The following is a 20,309-nucleotide window of genomic DNA, read 5'->3' on the forward strand; positions in this document are numbered from 1 at the left end:
AACTTTGCCATATTTTCTTTGTCTGCCGCTCCCTTTATCTCTCCTCTCTCTGTATGTACACATATGTATATTCCAAGTTTTTATTTTTTTGCTATACATATTGAAAGTTATTTGCAGATATGGCACTTGGCCTTTAAAATCTCTAGTATGTATCTCTTAAGAATAGGGCATTTTCATACATAACCACAGTGTAATTATCACATTTGGGAACTTTAATATTGGTATACAATTCTGTTTTCTTGATACATTGTAGTCAAACTTCCCCAGTTATGTCAATAATATCCTTTACAGCTACTTTTTGGTTTTAATATCCAGGATTTAATGAAGGATCACACATTACATTGAGTAGGCTTGTGTCTTTGGTTTCCTTACTCTAGAGTCCTGTGTCTTTAGTTTCCTTTACTTTTCGTCTTTCATGACACTAACATTTTTTGAAGACTCTGCGCCAGTCATTTTGCAGAGTGACCCTGATTTGGATATGTTTCATTATTTCCTTATGAAAATGCTTAAATTTTAAATTTAAGTTAAATGCTTTCTGCAGGAATATTTTACATGAGTATTGTGTCCTTAGGAAGCTCATAATGTTAGTCTGTCTCATTATTTGTTGAGTTTGATCATTTGGTTAAGGTGGTGTCCACAAAACTTCCCATTCTGCAGATGCCATTTTCCCTCTGTAATTAAAAAGTATCTATGGAATGAAAGTTAGAGATTCTGCTAATATTCCATCCTAATAATCTTCTACACCCAATGGTTTTATTATCCATTGTTTCTTAGCCAAATCAGGTAATACTCTGGTGATTATAAAGTGGAAACTTTTCTGTTTATCAGTTTTTTCTACATAAGTTATCATTTTTCTGTAAAGAAGAGCTTTTCATATATTTTTTAATGTTTAAAGCCATGTTTATTTACTTTTCAGCTGCACTGGGCTTTCTCTAGTTGCAGCGAGCAGGGCTCCTGTCCAGCTGCACTGCGCGGCTTCTTTTTGTGGTGGCTTCTCTCGTTGTGGAGCACGGGCTCTGGGCACCAGGACTTCAGCAGTTGCAGCTTGTGGCTCTCGAGCACACAAGCTTCGGTAGTTGTAGTGACAGGTTTAGCTGTGTGCTGGCACATGGTATCGTCCTGGAAATCCATGTCCAAATCTGTGTCCCCCGCATTGGCAGGTGAGGCCTCAACCATGGACCATTAGTGAAGTTCCAAAGTTTAGTTTTTTAAAACAGTATGGACTACTTTTTTCATAGTGTTGTCCATTTCTTTCATTATTCAGATTTTGGTCTGAAAGTTTCCCCAAATTTTCTGGAGAGAGCTCTGTTAAGAAGACTTCTGTGCCCTTTTAACATGTCCCTGTTAGTTTCGGAGTACTTCCTTTCTGTACAGTAGTGAGCTCCAGGTTTGCCTTGCATGTTCCCTCACCCTGGCCTGGCACCATCTCTTTTTCCATGGAGCCCTGGTTTCTTTGGTAGAGAAACCAGGATCTGATTTCCAAGCTATGGTCTTTGCTACTGAAGTGTCATTCTTCTGGCTCTTTCAGAACAGAGCTAGAAGTTTTGTTTTTGTTTTAAATCATAGCTTCACATGGATATTCCTAATTTCAGTCCAGTTCTTTAGGGTTCTTTTTTCTTCAGTCTACATTTGCGTCACTTTTTCCACATTGAGAAAAGCCTGATAACAACATCAGTACATTAACTCATTTACTTAGTGGTACAATATATGCTAATAGTTAGAGAATTATAATACCAATAGTACTAGTAGTAGCTGCAAGCCTACTAAGTACTTAAGATTTCCTTGCAATTTTTGTTATGCTTACATACATATATGTTACTTAAGAATGTGCAGTGTAAAGTTATTTAAATATCTTTTTTCTCTTTTTGTGGTAAAATTATCAAAGAACTGGATTGGCCAAAAAGTTCACTTGGGTTTTTGTACTATTGTATGGAAAAACCCAAATGAACTTTTTGGCCAACCTAATAAAAGTCAGTTAAATTTATGTATTTCTCCTGTATTCAGTTTTATTTGCCTCCCCTATCCTTGTTGATTTAATATTTTTTGAAATGTATAAAACATTATCATGGTTCAGAATTCAAGATCTCCATTTTATAATCACCATATGATATTTGATTCAGGTAAGAAGGGAAATAAATGATAAAACTATTAATGTCTTACTTAAAATTCCTATTCCTTTTCTTGCCTTCCCACAATTGTTAGCTTTTTTGTTTGTTTGTTTGATAGGTTTCTTGTTGGGATTTTATTTTATTTTATTTTCTTGACCGCACCACACAGCATGTAGGATCTTGGTTCCCTGACCAGGGATTGAACCCAGGACCTTGGCATTGAGAACTAGACTGTCAGGGAATTCCCTTTCGTTAACTTTTGACTTATCTTAGTTGTGCTCATTATTGTGTTTATAAGGATATACATATTATTATATTTTTATTTCCTCGTTTACACAAAAGGTAGCATACTGTGTATGCTGCTGTGCCATATGTGTTCTTTCGCACTTTGCTTTCATAGAGATATTCCTTGTTTTTTTAAAAAAATATTTATTACTTTTCTTTCTTTCTTTGGCTGCTCTCTTAGGTGCAGCATGCAGGGCCTTTAGCTGTGGCGTGTGGGATCTGAGTCTCTGACCAGTGATTACACCCATGCCCCCTGCATTGGGACTGCAGAGTCTTAGCCGCTGGACCACCAGGGAGGTCCCCCTCATTCTTTTTATAGCTTTATAGGGTTTTCATTCACTATCCTATGCTTAGGCATTTAGGTTGTTTCTAATGTTTCACTTTTACAAATATTGATAATATTCCAACCAGTAACCTTGTGTACATGCTTTTTCATGTCCAGAACAATGTATCATTTCCCCAAAACTTTCTTCTTTGTTTCCATTTCCTCAGTGGCACTATTAGTTACACAGAAACCATGGTATCATTCTCATATCTCATTAGTTAGGAAGTGCTAATGATGCAATTTTACCCTTTTTTCCCCCAGCTTCATTTTCTCAGTTACAGATTTTACTTCTTGCTTACTTTACTAGCCTCCTAACAGATGTTGTTTCTTCCCTAAACTTCACACTGCTACTTGAGCTGTCCTTTTTAAAGACAAGGGTTATTCATTTACCTTCCCTCAAGATTTCTTCTCAGCCTCTAAAAATAGAATTCAAATGCCTTTGCCTCGATGCTCAGGCTTTCCATTTCCTGGCCTCCACCTACATCTCCAGCCTAATACATCTCCTAAATGCTTCTAAGCATACTGAACTACTTAATAGATCCTCTCAACATGCCCAGTCCTGTCAGGTCGCTTTTGCATTGGGAATGCCTTTTTTTTTTTTTTTCCAGCTTCCACATTTTATCAGTAACTTTTTATGATACAGCTCAGGTATACCACCTACAGGACGACTTCTGGCTGTCGGGTCTAGCTCTGTGGTTCACCCATAGCACCTGGTGTTAGCTCCACTGACTCCTCTCTCTCCCCTGGGACTTTGGGCTGCTATGGGCTGGAGACTCCTATTAATTCTGCTTTCTTGTTAAGAGCCTAGAAAAGAGTAGACATTCCAAAAAGTTAGTGAATATCTTAATAAACTGGATCAGTTTACATTAAAACAAATCATTTAGGTTTTCATTTACATGTTTACTGCAGAAAAATCCAAACAGTGCAGATGTATATAAGAGGCAAATGTCTTCTGTTTCCCATCTCAGTCTCTGGTGAGACCTAAGATTAGTAGTTTAATGTTGGTGAGAAAAGCACAAAGTAGATTTTCCCGATCCTATAGGATAAAAATGTCTACTGTTTTGTTCTTATAGATCATCTCTTTTCCTTTAGGCAATGATAGTAAGAAATGCTAAAGATACAGCTCATACAAAAGCAGAACGGAATATTCTGGAGGAAGTAAAGCATCCTTTCATTGTGGATTTAATTTATGCCTTTCAGACCGGTGGAAAACTCTACCTCATCCTTGAGTATCTCAGCGGTCAGTACACAGTTTGGTGTAATTATTTGCATTAGCTCCAGAAACTTGTTCAGAGCATTATTTTTCAATAGAACAATGCTTTTTCCCAGTGTGACCAAATAGTTCTTAAAATCGACAAGTACATTAACATAAGGAATTCATATGGGACCAAATGTTTCTTTTTGTAGACAAATATGAAGGAAACTTTAAAGGTTGTCTTTTTTCTTCATCTGTAATGTTTTATCTTAATTCTCTTGTAATCAGTTAACAAAATAACAAACACCTAATGGATAGCCATCAAACTAACTGCACTTGGGTAAGATAATAAAATTCAAATAAACCACTAACTGAAATAGAAAACTTAAGAGTATTGTTTAAGGTAATGAGTATTTTTGGTATTGCATATTTAAACAGAAGTGTTTTTTGTTTAATGTAATTCTACAGATAGATTTTTCAGTTTTACATTAGAAATCCCTCACTCATTCCAGGACTTAACCCTTCCTAGGAATTCGTGGCACCCCATAGCATTTTTAGATCACAGGTTTCTATTTTCAGCAAACACACTTGAGTTTTCTGAAAAAACAGATTTCACAGTAGCCTGTAACATGGAATAGAAAGCTGCACAATTTAATAACTTTTTGTGACTGTTACCATTTTTTCTTGTAACTGTATTTTAACATAGTTTCAGATTTACACAAAAAAGGTGCAGCAGTAAGACAGAGAATTCCCACCTACTATTCACCTAGATTCCCCAAGTGTTATCATTTTACCCCAATTGTTTTGTTTCATCTTTCTTTTTTCTCCCTCTCTGTGTATGTATATATGCAGGTGTGTATATAGATATATATACATAAATATGTTTATAGATATATAAACACACATATGTGTATATATATTCATAATTTTTTCTGAACTGTTTAAGAGAATGTTGCAGACTTGATTTCCCTTTATCCCTAAATATTTCAGTGTATATTTTTCTGAAATTAACCACAGTATCTTACATAACTATACCAAAATTATCAAAATAGGAAATTAGCACTGATAGCAGTAATCTCTTTCCTTAGTTTCCCTTAATCTGTAACAGTTCCTAAGTCTTTCTTTGTCTTTCATGACCTTGACAGTTTTGAAGTCTAGTTTGTAGAATGCGTCAGTTTGGGCTTATCTGGCATTTCCTCAGGATTAGACTCAGGTTATGCAGTTTGGGGAGGACCATCGAAGTGGCGTCCTGTCCTTCTCTGTGTATCAGAGCAAGAAGTACTTAAGATTTGTATCTTTGTTCCATTACTGTTGATTTTAACTTTGATCATACATATAAGGTGGTGAAGTTTTTTTTGGTTTTTTTGGTGAAGTTTTTCCTTTTTTAATTAGTAAGTATCTTGAGGAGATACTTTGAAATTATTTAAATATCTCATCTCTCATCAAGCTTTCACATACAGTTTTAGCATCCATTGATTCTTGCCTGAAACAATTAACTATGATGATTGCCAAGTGATTTTTCTTATTCCATCATGCTTCCTTCATTTATTTGGCATTCTACTGTAACAAAGAGCTTTCTGTTCTCCCCCATTATAAAAAAGAAATTTATCTATTCTTTTATTTAAATCATTGTGGACTCATGGATTCTAAGATTATTTAGTAGACTATAATACTTTGTTAATATCGTAACTGTTTATTTTGATATTCAAATCATTCCATACTATTTAGCTAAGACATTGACAAATTCATTCTGTTTTAGAGTTCTAATTTGGGTATTCACTAATTTGCAAGGATGGTTTAATTACATATTAACATTTTCTTACTTACTGGTAAAATGTTAGAGAAGCTTTAATCAAGATTTTTTTTTAACCTCAAGTCTGAAATCTGTTGTAAATATTTTGAAGTTTATAGATGTAAAACCTAGAATTCCCAAACTTGTATATTCCACATAAGAAGAACACTGCTAAAAATGGAATCCTGAGGACTTAGTTTTAAACCTATAATTTTTAGGATCTGTTTTTTATTTGTTAAGGGTTGATGTCTTTCAATTATGGTTAAGAGGAAAGCACAAACCCTCTCATTAGAAGTGGATTGTTGAAAATAAAGATTGTTGTATTCCAATGTCTTTTTCTTTTCTTTACAGGAGGAGAATTATTTATGCAGTTAGAAAGAGAAGGAATATTTATGGAAGACACAGCCTGGTAAGTGAAATTTTTGTGGTTGCATGAATTCAGGTAATAATTCCTATAATTAAAAGCAAAGTCCTGTTCCCACTGTGGGCAGCCAGTAAATTGTTTTGGAGCCAGTCAGTCACTCAGGACTCAATGGGGAGAAGCAGCTTTGGGTCTTGGCAGCTATTAGAGATCACATCATTCCTTTGCCCCCAGGCCTTGGGTGGAACGTTCTTCACACCAGTTCCTAACAGAACCATTCTCACTGGGGCTTTATTTCCTTGAATTGGTAAGCTGCCTGCCTTGGCTCTGGGTGAGTGTGGTTTTCCAGTGAAACTTTTATGTGTAGACCCATGGAAAGTATCAGAAACCATCTCCTTTTTTTTGTAGACTTTCCAGTTCCCAAGGTGCAGTCTTAGGGAAGTGATAAGTCTGCACACATCATCTGTGGATTGATTCAGTGGCCAGGATGGGATCTACCCTTCTATTTCTTAAGATGGCATCTGCTTCAAATTAAAAATATACATACCCTTTTGTGAGATGACAGTACTGGGTAACAGTAAATCAGTTTATCCTACACATTAATTGATTAGAAAACACTTAAATGTTTTTTTCTACCGTAATTACCAAACTGCATTCCATTGTTTAATTTCAGGCCTTTTCTAACACAGAAGCTGCATTTAAGAGCCTTAGGGATGAAGTGCCCTTTTTTGGAGGAGGCTCTCTGAGCCGTGTTGGAGGCTGTGTTTGTGGTCCTGCTGACTGTGAAACTGCCTCAGTTCTCTAGGACACACCCTCTCCATCCTGGAGTAATCTGCAGGATTGCAACATTGTTATGCAGCCAGTATTGCAGTGCCTTGTGCTTTTCGAATCCAGACAGGGTTGACTCAGCCCTTTATTCTTTTGAGGTAGATAAATTTGAGTGTCACACAATTTACAGTTGTGGGCTGGCTGGCAAGAGGGAGGGCAGATACTGTGGGCATGAGCTGTATATAAATATGCAGCTGTATTAAGTAAGGGATGAGTGGGCTTTTAAGGGTCAGGTTATAAGGTATTTTTGAAACTAAGGTTTGATCTCAGAGAATAATGAAGTTCCTATTTCCTATGGAATTTAAAAATTGGGGGTGGGTGGGAGAAATTTGCTTTGATCTGAATGACTATTGGCCCAGTTCCCACATAGACAGAAGAAAACATGACCAGTGACAGTTTGGCATAATCTGGACTTCTTTGCAGTTTTAGCAAGATGTTTTATTGATGAAATAAAACACTTTATAGTTTCACTAAACAAGTGAAACATAAATGTCTCCATGCATTTTGGCAGCAGCCTGTGCCATCTCTTTTACCCATACCCGCCCCCACTAATTTGGTCTTTGGTGCATGTCTATTTCTTTCAAGGAATTTTGCTCCAAACATAAACTGCTTTGAGTGGATTATTCTTTTTAATTTTATTAAATCACTTTTGTTTCCAGCTTTTACTTGGCAGAAATCTCCATGGCTTTGGGGCATTTACATCAAAAGGGGATCATCTACAGAGACCTGAAGCCGGAGAATATCATGCTTAATCACCAAGGTGGAGATATACTGTAAACAGTTCTATAGTAAATAATCATCTTAAAATCTTCCCACACAGGTTCATGGTCATTTTCAAAGCCCCATATTCATGTGTCTGTTACTGTATGTTCCTCCGTTAGAATTTATAGCATCACGATGCTTGTACTTAACGGTTAATGAGATTAAAAAGAGTTGAGGATAACTGGCCACTCAACTCCCTTTTCTAGTTTAACCTTTACTCTTTATAGCTTGGTCATTCTTTTGAAATCCTTACATAAAGTGTGTGAGCCAAAAGCCAGTCCAAATACTAATTTTGGTTTGTTTCTTAAGTTGGAAAGTGAATCTTAACTTTATAAATTGAGTTTTCTTTAATGATGAAAATACAGAAATATTAGAAACAATGTTTTCATGATAAATTTTATTAATGCTATATAGAAGAGAAGGAGATTAGAACTGAACCAAACCATTTGATTATACTTTGGAAATAAAATGTTTAGTAGGCATCAGTTTATTCTTGCTGTTAGTTTGTAACAAATGTAGGAATCAGACAAACTAATATTCTATACAGCTGTGGGTACAGCAGAGTGAACCTTGATTGTAACTGCATGTTGCTACAGACAGTTCAGCTTACGTGAGAGTAACCTGGGCTGGGGAGACTTGGCAGTTTACTCACATCCCAGAGGAGCAGCCCGTCAGTCTGGGTATCTGGGGGCTAGTGGCAGCTGCTGATCCTTAGGTGTCTATCAGAGGACACAAGAGGTAGTTAACTCTTGTACAGAAAATGGCTTATGGACAACCGATGCCAGAATAAATGTTTCAAATTGTGGGATTTTTTTTCTTTTCTCGCCCCCCCCCTTTTTTTTTTTAAGAAATGCTGTCTTTAACCATGTTTATCATGGATATCTATGTATCTTCCTTTCTCCCAGTTCTATCCTCATTGCCTCAGATTTAGATTCTGAATTCTAAGACAAGGGATAATAGGAATTTGATTAGTTAGCTTCTTTGATCCATAACCTAAGTGTATCAGATAGTTTGGTGAAAATGTCATATTTCTTCTTCTACGTCAGAGTAAAGTACACATTTACATGAGTTGCCTTTTCTTGAAGTAAACTGGGAATAGTAGGGTGCCTGGGGTTGCTGAACCACTGGATAGCTAATGACAGGTCAGTAGGACTAAACTTGAACTGAAGTGTTCTTTGTATAAGGTGATGAGTTTTTTACTTTCTGGATCAGAAATGATGGTTCCATGCTATGTAGCAATTTCATTTCTTTCTTCTCTTCCAAAGTGCATTGGCAGAATAAGCTAACTTGTTATAGTGACTAGGACTGTTTTAAGAACTGTTAGGTCACAGTTCATGGTGATAAGAGCAATATATTTCAAGTGCAGTGTCACACCTTTGTTCAAAACATGCAGAAGATTTTTTTTTAGGGTCTGTATACTTAATCCATACTTCATCAAGTTTTCCCAGGACTTACTTGCTCAGGATGGTAAAGGATTTTTGATATAAAGTAAAGCTGGAGCCTTAGACAAGCTGCTTTATCTTTTTCTCATATTTATTTTCCCACAAGATAGATTATATCACTGGCAAAGGTAATTTTGCCTTATCCTTCACAAATTAGCATCCTTATTTTTGGATGGAACATTGCTAGTTCTTGATCTCAAAAAATAAATTTAAGGCAGAAAAATTAAAATGAAAGGATAGACTGTTATCTTGTATGAAAACATTTAAACACTGCACGTACTTAGAATTCTCAACATAACCATCTTTATTCTTTCCTTCTAGGTCACGTCAAACTAACAGATTTTGGACTATGCAAAGAATCTATTCATGACGGAACAGTCACACACACCTTTTGTGGAACAATAGAATACATGTGAGCTGCATGTTGAAAGAAATATTACTGGTTTGGGGGTAATAGCTAAGTTTTACCTGGTTTAAGTAATAAGTGTGCTAAATTTTCTGCTGCACTGTTTGATTCTGTATCTTGTAGAAATTTAAATTCAGATGATATGCAACTAGTGGACTGTTTAGGTGTATTATTTTTCTCTTTGTAGGGCCCCTGAGATCTTGATGAGAAGTGGCCACAATCGTGCTGTGGATTGGTGGAGTTTGGGAGCATTAATGTATGACATGCTGACTGGAGCAGTAGGTGCACAGTTAAAAGCTGCATGTATTACAGACTGTGCTGAGTAGTTACAGAGTCATTACAGGAAGAGATGTTGCCGATTTTTGGAAAATGTTACCAATGAAATTATTTATTTTTCAATGAAGTTATTTTTAAAAATCTAACACTAGCAATGCTTTATTAGTGGTATTATGGGCCTCTGTATTAGAAGTATTTTCATTTAGATGATTTAGGTCATGGCCTGTGGTCCTATGAATCAGAGGCAAAACAAGTATTGCCCTTATTTTATAGATGGACAAAGTGAAGCATAAAATCAAATGGCTCACCCATTATTACACCAGGCTAATGGTGGAAAACCAGTTCCTTCCAGGACATTGCTTTTTCTCTGTGCCATTGCTTAAAAACTACAGCTCTTTAGCGATCACCCATCCCACATCACAGTATACATTTCTGATCTCTGTGTTACTAATTCAGGAAATGGATAATTCTGTTATTTAAAATTTTATATTCTTTCTATGCTAATTTTTCTTACTCTCTTCTGTTCTTAGCCCCCGTTCACTGGGGAGAATAGAAAGAAAACAATTGACAAAATCCTCAAATGTAAACTCAATTTGCCTCCCTACCTCACGCAAGAAGCCAGAGATCTGCTTAAAAAGGTAGGATTCTAAAATCAGCACTCAACGCATGAGTCTCAACTACTAGGATTTAAATAGATAGAACTGAATATACATTTTGAATATAGAATCATACACAGATGTTGACAAAAAAGCTTACAGTTTTTGCCTCCAAAGTACAAATGTGTTTTTTTAAAGACTTTGTTTTCTTTTTATTCCCAGACAATATTTGGAAGTAATTAATAAAGCATATGTTCTCAAGGCAAAATAGACCTGCAAATTCTATAAAGAAAAAGTAATCAATTTGTGCCATCTAACCATCACATCCTCTGTTGTCCCCTTCTCCTCCTGCCTTGAATCTTTCCCAACATCAGGGTCTTTTCAAATGAGTCAGCTCTTTGTATCAGGTGGCCAAAATGCTGAAGATATAAATAAGTGAGAGAAAAAAAAAAAAAGAAAAAGTAATCAATTTGATTAACTTCATCAGTGTTTTTCTTTTCCTTCCTAAAAGCTGCTGAAAAGAAATGCTGCGTCTCGTCTTGGAGCTGGTCCTGGGGATGCTGGAGAAGTTCAAGTAGGGACTGGCATGTTTGGTGATTTGAGGGGAAGATAATGCCAATTTTATATATTTGTGAAGGTTATATGTAGTTGCTTAGAAATATATCTTATTTTGTGATTGGTAACTTCAAATAGTCTGTTAATTTGTCAATCCAGTAAAGTCTGTTCCCCTTAATCTTTCTTCCTGCTTTTTTTGTTTCATTTTTTCCCAGGCTCATCCATTCTTCAGACATATTAACTGGGAAGAACTGCTGGCTCGGAAGGTGGAGCCCCCCTTCAAACCTCTTTTGGTGTGTATTCATGAAAGCATGTAATTTGAGAGACCTGGTACTTTTTTAGAATAAGAGAATCTCAGACCAGTTAGAAATATTTATTAATGATACAAAAACCTTTGGCCTATCCTCTCTTCTCTTCACAATCTGTATTCTGCACAGTCTTTTAAGGAACTACAGCAGCAATTGATGGCTGTATTAACTGGTTTTAAGTTGGTTGCTTAAGATAATTAAATAGCTTAAGTAATTGGGACTTCTAGTTTTCTTGCTTTGTTTTTGTTTTGCTTAACTCAGCCCATTCTGAATTTGCTTTCATATAGCAAAGTATCATAAACTAGGTGGCTTAAACAGAAATTTACTGTGTTGCAGTTCTGGAGGCTAGAAGTTCAAGATCAAGGTATTGTCAGGGTTGGCTCTTGCTACAGGTTGTGAGAGACTGTTTCATGCTTATCTGCTAGCCTTTGGTGATTTGCTGGCAATCCTTGGCATTTCTTGGCTTGTAGGCACATCATCCTATCTTTTCCTTCATGTTCATGTGGCATTCTCCTTGTGTGCAGATCTGCATCCAAATTTTCTCTTTTTTGTAAGAACACCAGTCATTGAATTAGGATCCCTCCCTACTCCAGAATGACCTTATCTTAACTAGTTACATCTGTAAAGGCCTTCATTCCAAACAAGGTTACCTTCTGAGGTCCTGGGGTTAGAACTTCATCATGTGAATGTCGGAGGGACACCATTCAAACCATAACAATATGTTTATAAGTGAATGAGTTAGTGTATTAGTTCTTTCTTTTTCCCACCTCAAGAATTTGAGAAAAGATAGTTTCTTTTTCTGTTTCTTGAAGTGGAGGAAAAGTAATAGGATAACGATGATGGTTATTTGGTCCTAGGAGCACAGGGGTTGCTTGCTTTAAAATTTCAACATATTTTAAAATTTAAAATTTGAACATGACCGTCAGGGTAGAACCCTCATGTGCCAACTGCCCAGCTTCAAAAATTATCAAGTCATCTTGTTTAAACATAAACATAACCACCATGCTATCATCATAACTAAAAAACTAACAATTTCCCTAGTTGTTTCTTTTTTTTCTCTGTTGTTTTGATTCAGTAAGGATTCAGTCAAGACCTGTATAGGTTGACTGTGTTTCTTAAGTCTTAAGAAACTGATCAGCTTCTTAACTGATCCATAGATCAGTTCAGTTTAGTCCCAGTTGTGTCCGACTCTTTGTGTCCCCACGGACTATAGCATGTCAGGCTTCCCTGTCCCATCACCAACTCCCAGAGCTTGCTCAAACTCATGTCCATCGAGTCAGTGATGCCATCCAACCATCTCATCCTCTGTCTTTTCCTTCTGCCTTCAATCTTGCCCAGCATGAGGGTCTTTTCCAGTGAGACAGTTCTTCGCATCAGGTAGCCAGGAATTTCAGCTTCAGCAGTCCTTCCAATGAATATTCAGGACTGATTTCCTTTAGGATGGACCAGTTGGATCTCCTTGCAGTCCAAGGGACTCTCAAGAGTCTTCTCTAACACCACAGTTCAAAAGCATCAATTCTTCGGTGGTCAGCTTTCTTTATGGTCCCACTCTCACATCGGTACATGACTACTGGAGAAACCATAGCTTTGACTAGACAGACCTGATATCCGCTCTCAGTTCCTCCTTTGAGGACTTACTAAAGAAACTTTACCATGTGTCCTGTGCAGTTCCTTATATTTTGATTTTGCTGATTTTAACGCCATGGCATGTCCTCAGCCATGTTCACCTGTTCCTCATATTTTGAAAACGAATAGTACTAATAGATCTGATTCAGATTAAATTTTTGGCGCTATATATTTTGATCAGAAGATATAATGTGTACTTAAACATTTCTTTCAGTGATGTTAGTGGTCATTAATCATTGCCTGTATCAGTAGTTCTCAGCCAGGGTTGATTTGGCAATGTCAGAGACAAGCTGTCACAACTTAGGGAGGGGTGCTACTGGTACTTATGAGTAGAGGCCAGAGATGCTATTAAACATCCTATAACGCACCGGACAGCCTCCCGCAACAAGAGTCATCAGGTCCAAAATGTCAACGGTGCTAAGGCTGAGAATCTAGAGCCTAGTTAGTTCCAAGATTTTAAGGGTTTGCAGAATTGTCCTACTCTAATAATCGTTATTCATTCTTTATTAGGTGGAATTGTCCTGTGAAAAGATACTCTTACCTCAGTTGCTTGGTTTCCTGAGGCACAGTTTATATAGAAAAGGCAGGATAAATGTTTTCTTTCCCAGTTCCTGAAATAATGAATTAGTTCCCTAGCACCTTCCAAAACTGACCAATGAATTATGTGATTTTTTTACTACAATTATGGATTCATGCTGTTTAACATATTTGAGTTTTAATTCATTGCAGTTATTTTTACTGATGTTCAGCTTTTCTCATCTTTAGACATCTTTTCCATCCTGTTGGTTCCCAAGTTCTTTTTTTGTGTGTGCTTTGCTACTCTGTGCAGCATATGGAATCTTACTTCTCCAACCAGGAATTGAACCTGTGCCACTGGCAGTGAAAGCGCAGAGGCTTAACCACTGGACCACCAGGGAAGTCCTGGTTCCTGAGTTCTTTTGACACAACCACGAGTCTGATGTGGCACCAGAGAGAAGAAACAGATCGGGTAGTCAGATTTAGGTGATAATATTCCTTCACAAGAAAATGCACTCAGGCAGAGCAGAATATTATTCTTGCTCCTAGAGAAATTTAAAGGAATGAAACAAGCTATGAGAAGAATCTTTTAACTAGAGCATGTTATAAATGTACTTTGTGTTTAAACTCTGATTCAAGTGTTTTACAGCTTTGCCAGTTGTGCAGATTGTCTCTAAAAAGGGATTTAGCCACTGGGCTAGGCACACTGAAGCTTTATGAGAGGGGATGATTGATTCTCAGATTTTTAATAGAAATGATAACTAAAGATATCATTTGACCTTTGATACTTTCTAATTGTATATATTTTTCAATCTGTGCCTGCTCAGGCTGTTCTACTCTTTTATTATAGTCAAACCTTGAGAAAAGAGCTTTATCTGGAACCTTCTCTAATGCATGTAATGCTATTGATTGTTATGTATAATACAGTCTGTTCACCATTTTCTAATTTTTTTATAAAGCAATCAGAAGAGGATGTGAGTCAGTTTGATTCCAAGTTTACACGTCAGACACCTGTTGACAGCCCAGATGACTCAGCTCTCAGTGAAAGTGCCAACCAGGTCTTTCTGGTAAGTGAACGACTTTCCAGTGTAGCCATGGGAAATTTAAATATGGGTATGGGCCGTTTTCAATAAGAAAATTAGAATGTAGATAACCTGCTGCTGCTGCTAAGTCACTTCAGTTGTCCAACTCTGTGTGACCCCATAGACGGCAGCCCACCAGGCTCCCCCATCCCTGGGATTCTCCAGGCAAGAACACTGGAGTGGGTTGCCATTTCCTTCTCTAGTGCATGAAAGTGAAAAGTGAGAGGGAATTTGCTCAGTTGTATCCAACTCTTAGAGACCCCATGGACTGCAGCCTACCAGGCTCCTCTGTCCATAGGATTTTCCAGGCGAGAGTACTGGAGTGGGGTGCCATTGCCTTCTCCGAGATAACCTGAGTTGCTTTTTTAAGTTATCCCCTTATGACTTATTGATAAGTAATTGATGTTGCTTAACTCAGTATTCCATTTTAGCGGTTAGAGTCAGAGTACATTATTCATTTTTTGAATAGGCCACTGACTTAAAATGTTTGGCTCAGCACCTTAACTAAAAGCCACACAGCCATAGCAGTAGGAGAAGGGCGGCTCATAATAACTATTTTATTCCTGAAACAGCTAAAGATTTTTATCTTCAGGGGATTTTTAACCTGTTGATTTTAAATATCTGACATCAAAATACATTGCTTCATGTGTGATTGTAAGCAAATTAACCATAAGGAGGAAGTATCTGTATTGATTTATACTTTGTCTCCTCAGATAGAAAACCAAAACTTCTAGATTTTGATCAACAGAAATAATAGATTTATATCTGATGACCATCATTACATATTATTTGCCTAGTGCTTATTTTATTACTATAAGTACATGTCATTTGTTTCCTTCGTCATTTGTCATTATCCTTTGGCATTTCTTTTTGGACTATCTCTAGGGAGAATAGAATATGGGGAAAGTAATCATTTGGAAGTTTTTTCTCCCTTGTTTATGAGTTCACAGGATTTGTCATTAACTTGGAGAAGGCAATGGCACCCCACTCCAGTATTCTTGCCTGGAAAATCCCATGGATGGAGGAGCCTGGTAGGCTGCAGTCCATGGGGTCGCGAAGAGTCAGACATGACTGAGCAACTTCACTTTCACTTTTCACTTTCATGCATTGGAGAAGGAAATGGCAACCCACTCGTGTTCTTGCCTGGAGAATCCCAGGGACGGGGGAGCCTGGTGGGCTGCCGTCTATGGGGTCACACAGAGTCGGACACGACTGAAGCGACTTAGCAGCAGCGGTAGCAGTCATTAACTTAGTTCTCAAATCACAATGTAACACAGTATGGTATCTTTTGGGGCAGAGGGTCAATTCTAAAGTTAGCATGGAACACAGAAATCTAAAATAACACTTAAATCACCATAGTATAGCATGCTTTTGAGTAAACAACATTGAATAGTAATAATTCTATAAATGTATGATTATATAGTAGTATAAGAATATAAATGAAAAATATAATTTTATAGCATTTACTTAAGGAAGATGAATGCGTTATGTCTACATGATTTGCAAAATTACTGTGTCCCCCTTAGTAAAATCGCTCTTAGGGGAGTAGGCATGACTCATTTTCATGCTGTTGTTCCTTTCTTTTTTTTTCTCTCATGATGTGGAGTTTTATTTTCTACTAATGTGGAATTTATACCTTTGATTCAACATATAGACCTTTTCTTCAGTTGGGTGTCACGGAGTTTTAGCTAGTTTGACAATTTTTTCCCCCATTAAAAAGTCTAGAAACATGTTACCTTGCTACAAAGAAATCCAAAGTTGTGGTGGCAGACGTTATGGAGCTAAGCTTTCATTCCGATTTGTTGAGCTCCTCTTAATTATTTAAATTGGACAACTAATGAACACAAGAACAATTCATTTTTAGGTGGTAGCCAGAATTCTGTACACAAAGATCTCTTTTAAAATTAATTTAAAATAGTAACAGCCCACTTCTCTGGGGATTGTGACTGTAGTAACTGCAGTTCAGTTAGTATTTTTTTTATTGAAAGATCATTGCTTTACAATATTGTGTTGGTTTCTGCCATACAACAAGGCAAATCAGCCATAATTATATATATAATCCCCTCTCTCTTTGCTTCCGCTCCCTCTCCCATCCCGCCCCTCTGTATCGTCACAGAGGGCCAGTCTGGGCTCCCTGTGTTACACAGCAGCTTCCCACTAGCTCTCTGTTTTACACACGATAGTGTGTATGTGTCAGCTGCTTTCTCAGTTCACCGTACCTTCTCCTTCCCCCACTGTATGCACAGTCTATCCTCTACCTCTGAGTCTCCATTCCTTCCCTACAAATAGGTTCATCTGTACTGTTTTTCTAGATTCCATAGGATAACTGCCTTACAATACTGTGTTGGTTTCTGCCATACAGTGCAGATCAGCGTTAAGTGGTGGTGGGGTGTGTGTGTGTGTGTGTGTGTGTGTGTGTGTGTGTGCAAATCAGTGTAAGTGGTGTGTGTGTGTGTGCAAATCAGCGTAAGTGGTGTGTGTATGTGTGTGTATATATATATATATATATATATATACCCTCTCTATTGAGCCTCCCTCCCACCCACCCTCCAGTAGTTTAAATCCTAATAGAATTAAAGGATATTCAAAGATGATTAAGGCAGAGTCTGGTCCTCTTGGTAGTAAGCTTCAGTCCACTAGAACATATGTGGAAATGGCCTTGGTGGTCCACATGTAGCTGTCACAAAGCATGTGCTCTATAGAATTGCACCTCACTCTTCAGGATTTCACCCAAAGCCTTATTGAGTCTTTTTATAGTAAGTCAAGTGCCTACTTGTAGGTCACAAGGATAATAAAAAGGAAGATAGGTATAGGATTAACTGTTAAAGGGATGAACATTAACAGCAAGATAAATGATAGCTGGTAACCTAATAGCCAGGTCCAAGAAAGAACTAAGGCTACCAAACTGCATTATTGCCTGTTACAGTTAATAGTTTTCACAATGTTGGCCTTTATTTGTCAGGAAAATCCAAATCTATTCAATCATTAGCATAAAACCAGAAAGACCATATTACCAAGTTAGAGAATTCTGTTTTTATTTTGGCCTAATAATGAGAAGCTGTTTGGGGGATGAGAATGTTAGTTGCTTATAGGTATGTGGCTAGAAACAGTAGAATTTCTCTGCATATATCTCTGTGTTTAACATCTTAATGTAGAGCCTGTATTTTTCCTGTTTTGTTCTACTTCTTTAACACAGTGAAATTTTGTTTGCTGGCCTTTGTGGTTCAATAGAATTCTGCTGTCTTGGGGTCTATGCCTCTTTCGAAATGGCTGGAAGGAAGGTAATGGGTGTGAAATGAGATTGAAGAGGTTGGAGAGTAATCACATTGGTGATTTTAGGTGTACATCATTATCTTGGTGTGTCAGAGACCAAGCAAAACATTTTCCCGACATTCTGTAGTCCACTGTTACTATCTTTCAGGGTTTTACATATGTGGCTCCATCTGTACTTGAAAGCGTGAAAGAAAAGTTTTCCTTTGAACCAAAAATCCGATCCCCTCGAAGATTTATTGGCAGCCCACGAACACCTGTCAGGTATTCAGACTTTGTTATTATTTTTTAATCTAGAAGAAAGCACATTGTTTAAGAAATTTACGCCAAGTTACATAAATGGAAAATCTGTCATCCTGTTTGGTTGGCGTAAGCACAGCATCTCTACCTTCTTATATTGCAAGTCATCCGTTTGTGACTAATCAATGAGAAAATGCTATATAGTTTACCTTCCCTCCTGAAAGTAAGCTGCTGCACTGGAAAGTGTCCTCTTTAACCATTCATTCAACATTTATTATGCACCAGGGGTTGTGCTGTGTGCTAGGGACACATGATTATGACAGGAATTGTCCTCATCCTGAAGAAGCAACATGGGGGCTCCTATTCATGAAGGAGCTAGCCATACAGAACAGAGAGGCACGGGGGTGTTACAGGCAGAGAAAGTGCATGCGGAAGTCCTCAAGGAGGACAAACTTGGCTGCCTTCTTGGCCATGAAAGGGAGGTCAACATTCCTAAAGTGTGGTGAGTGAGGAAGAAAATGGCAAAGGTGTGGAGAAATATTTTATTTTAAATGCAATGAGAAGCTGTTTTAAGTAGGAGAGTAAAATGAAATTTTTTTTTTAAGTATCACTGATGGTTTTATGAGGGCAAGTGTGAAGGTTGAGAGACTAGTTAGGAAAGTAACAATTAGTCTAGGGGCGAGATGGCTCAACTTCTGCCTCTGTGCCAATCCATACAAAAAGGAAATTGATTGAAAAAAAATCACATTACCCCACTTGCTTTAAATGTAAGGGAAATGTTTCTTGTTGAGATAGTACTTGAGACAAATGATAGCTCTTCCTTGTCTTAAAGCCCAGTCAAATTTTCTCCTGGGGATTTCTGGGGAAGAGGTGCTTCAGCCAGCACGGCAAATCCGCAGACGCCTGTGGAATACCCCATGGAGACAAGTGGGATAGAGCAGATGGACGTGACAATGAGCGGGGAGGCTTCAGCACCGCTTCCAATACGACAGCCAAACTCCGGACCGTACAAAAAGCAAGCTTTTCCCATGATCTCCAAACGACCAGAGCACCTGCGTATGAATCTATGACAGAACAATGCTTTTAATGAATTGAAGGCAAAAAAGGTGGGGAGGGGATGTGTGAGCATCCTGCAGGGTGAAACAAGAAGACTCAAATGACAGTCTCGAAGAGTCAGTGTCATGACATAGAACACTTTGGACAGAGGAAAATTAAACATGGATTTTAAAAAATCAATCAATGGTGCAAAAAAACTTAAGTGAAAATAGCGGAACTCTTAGGCACATCAATTAATTGATTCCTAGCAACATCGTCTCAACCTATCAAGGATTTTCATGTTGATGGCTCGAAACTGACAGTATTAAGGGTAGGATGTTGCTTCTGAATCACTGTTGAGTCCTGATCATGTCGAAGAAGGGTTATCCTTCCATTAGGCAAAGTATGAATTTGCCTATAATACTTGCAACTAAGGACAAATTAGCATGCAAGCTTGGTTAAACTTTCCAGCAACATGGAATCAAAGATGAAAAAACACTTACCAATTGATGTTTTACGTGCAAACAACCTGAATCTTTTTTTTATATAAATATATATTTTTCAAATAGATTTTTGATTCAGCTCATTATGAAAAACATCCCAAACTTTAAAAATGCGAAATTATTGGTTGGTGTGAAGAAAGCCAGACAACTTCTGTTTCTTCTCTTGGTGAAATAAAAATGCAAATGAATCATTGTTAACCACAGCTGTGGCTCGTTTGAGGGATTGGGGTGGACTTGGGGTTTATTTTCAGTAACCCAGCTGCAATACCTGTCTGTAATACTAGGAGAAAAAAAAAAAGAATCTACTTAATCATTTCTATTTGCAGTACTGTTCTGTGCTAAGCTTAACTGGAAGCCTTGGAATGGGCATAAGTTGTATGTCCTTCATTTCATCCTTATCCTGGGCCTGCATTGCACTGGAAAAATACCGCCACTTTATACCAGTATTTAGTTCAAGACGTCAAACATGTTCAGCCCGTGGCTGAAGGACAGAAGCGAGTCAGGATAAAATGCATATCGTGGGGTGGCAGAGAGGGGGAGAGGAGGGAAATCCAGGGGAAGAGGGTGTTGCCATGGTCCACTCTCGTGTCTAATGTCTTTACAGCAATTTGGTAAGGTTTTAAGTTTTACTTTTTACTGATTTTGCTGTCTACCTTCCTTATATTTCTTCCTCAATGGTTTTAAAAGGAAAAAAGATTTTTTTCTCCTATATTGGGGCTACATTTTTTGCTTATAAAAATATTTGATGGCCTTTTGATGAATGTCTTCCACAGTGAATAAAACTTAGTGGCTTAATTT

At 37.5% G+C, this 20,309-nt stretch overlaps 1 protein-coding gene across 5 annotated transcripts in view; it reads left to right on the forward strand.

The window, feature by feature from the left end:
• Positions 1 to 19,996, forward strand: part of RPS6KB1 (ribosomal protein S6 kinase B1) — a 37,551-nt gene extending 17,555 nt beyond the window's left edge. For 3 of the 5 annotated variants that reach the window (XM_068976563.1, XM_068976564.1, XM_068976568.1), the window contains 11 exons: positions 3,811 to 3,958; positions 6,057 to 6,114; positions 7,554 to 7,654; positions 9,420 to 9,510; positions 9,692 to 9,782; positions 10,311 to 10,418; positions 10,888 to 10,950; positions 11,147 to 11,224; positions 14,341 to 14,448; positions 17,885 to 17,997; positions 18,806 to 19,996. In XM_068976563.1, the coding sequence (XP_068832664.1) occupies positions 3,811 to 3,958; positions 6,057 to 6,114; positions 7,554 to 7,654; positions 9,420 to 9,510; positions 9,692 to 9,782; positions 10,311 to 10,418; positions 10,888 to 10,950; positions 11,147 to 11,224; positions 14,341 to 14,448; positions 17,885 to 17,997; positions 18,806 to 19,043 (1,197 nt within the window). In that variant the 3' untranslated portion in view covers positions 19,044 to 19,996. The remainder of the gene's footprint in view (positions 1 to 3,810; positions 3,959 to 6,056; positions 6,115 to 7,553; positions 7,655 to 9,419; positions 9,511 to 9,691; positions 9,783 to 10,310; positions 10,419 to 10,887; positions 10,951 to 11,146; positions 11,225 to 14,340; positions 14,449 to 17,884; positions 17,998 to 18,805) is intronic. The other 2 variants (XM_068976566.1, XM_068976567.1) reach the window with 2 other exon arrangements.
• The last annotated feature ends 313 nt before the right edge of the window (positions 19,997 to 20,309 follow it).

Source organism: Capricornis sumatraensis, chromosome 8 (assembly GCF_032405125.1).
Source record: "Capricornis sumatraensis isolate serow.1 chromosome 8, serow.2, whole genome shotgun sequence".
Lineage (NCBI taxonomy): Eukaryota > Metazoa > Chordata > Mammalia > Artiodactyla > Bovidae > Capricornis > Capricornis sumatraensis.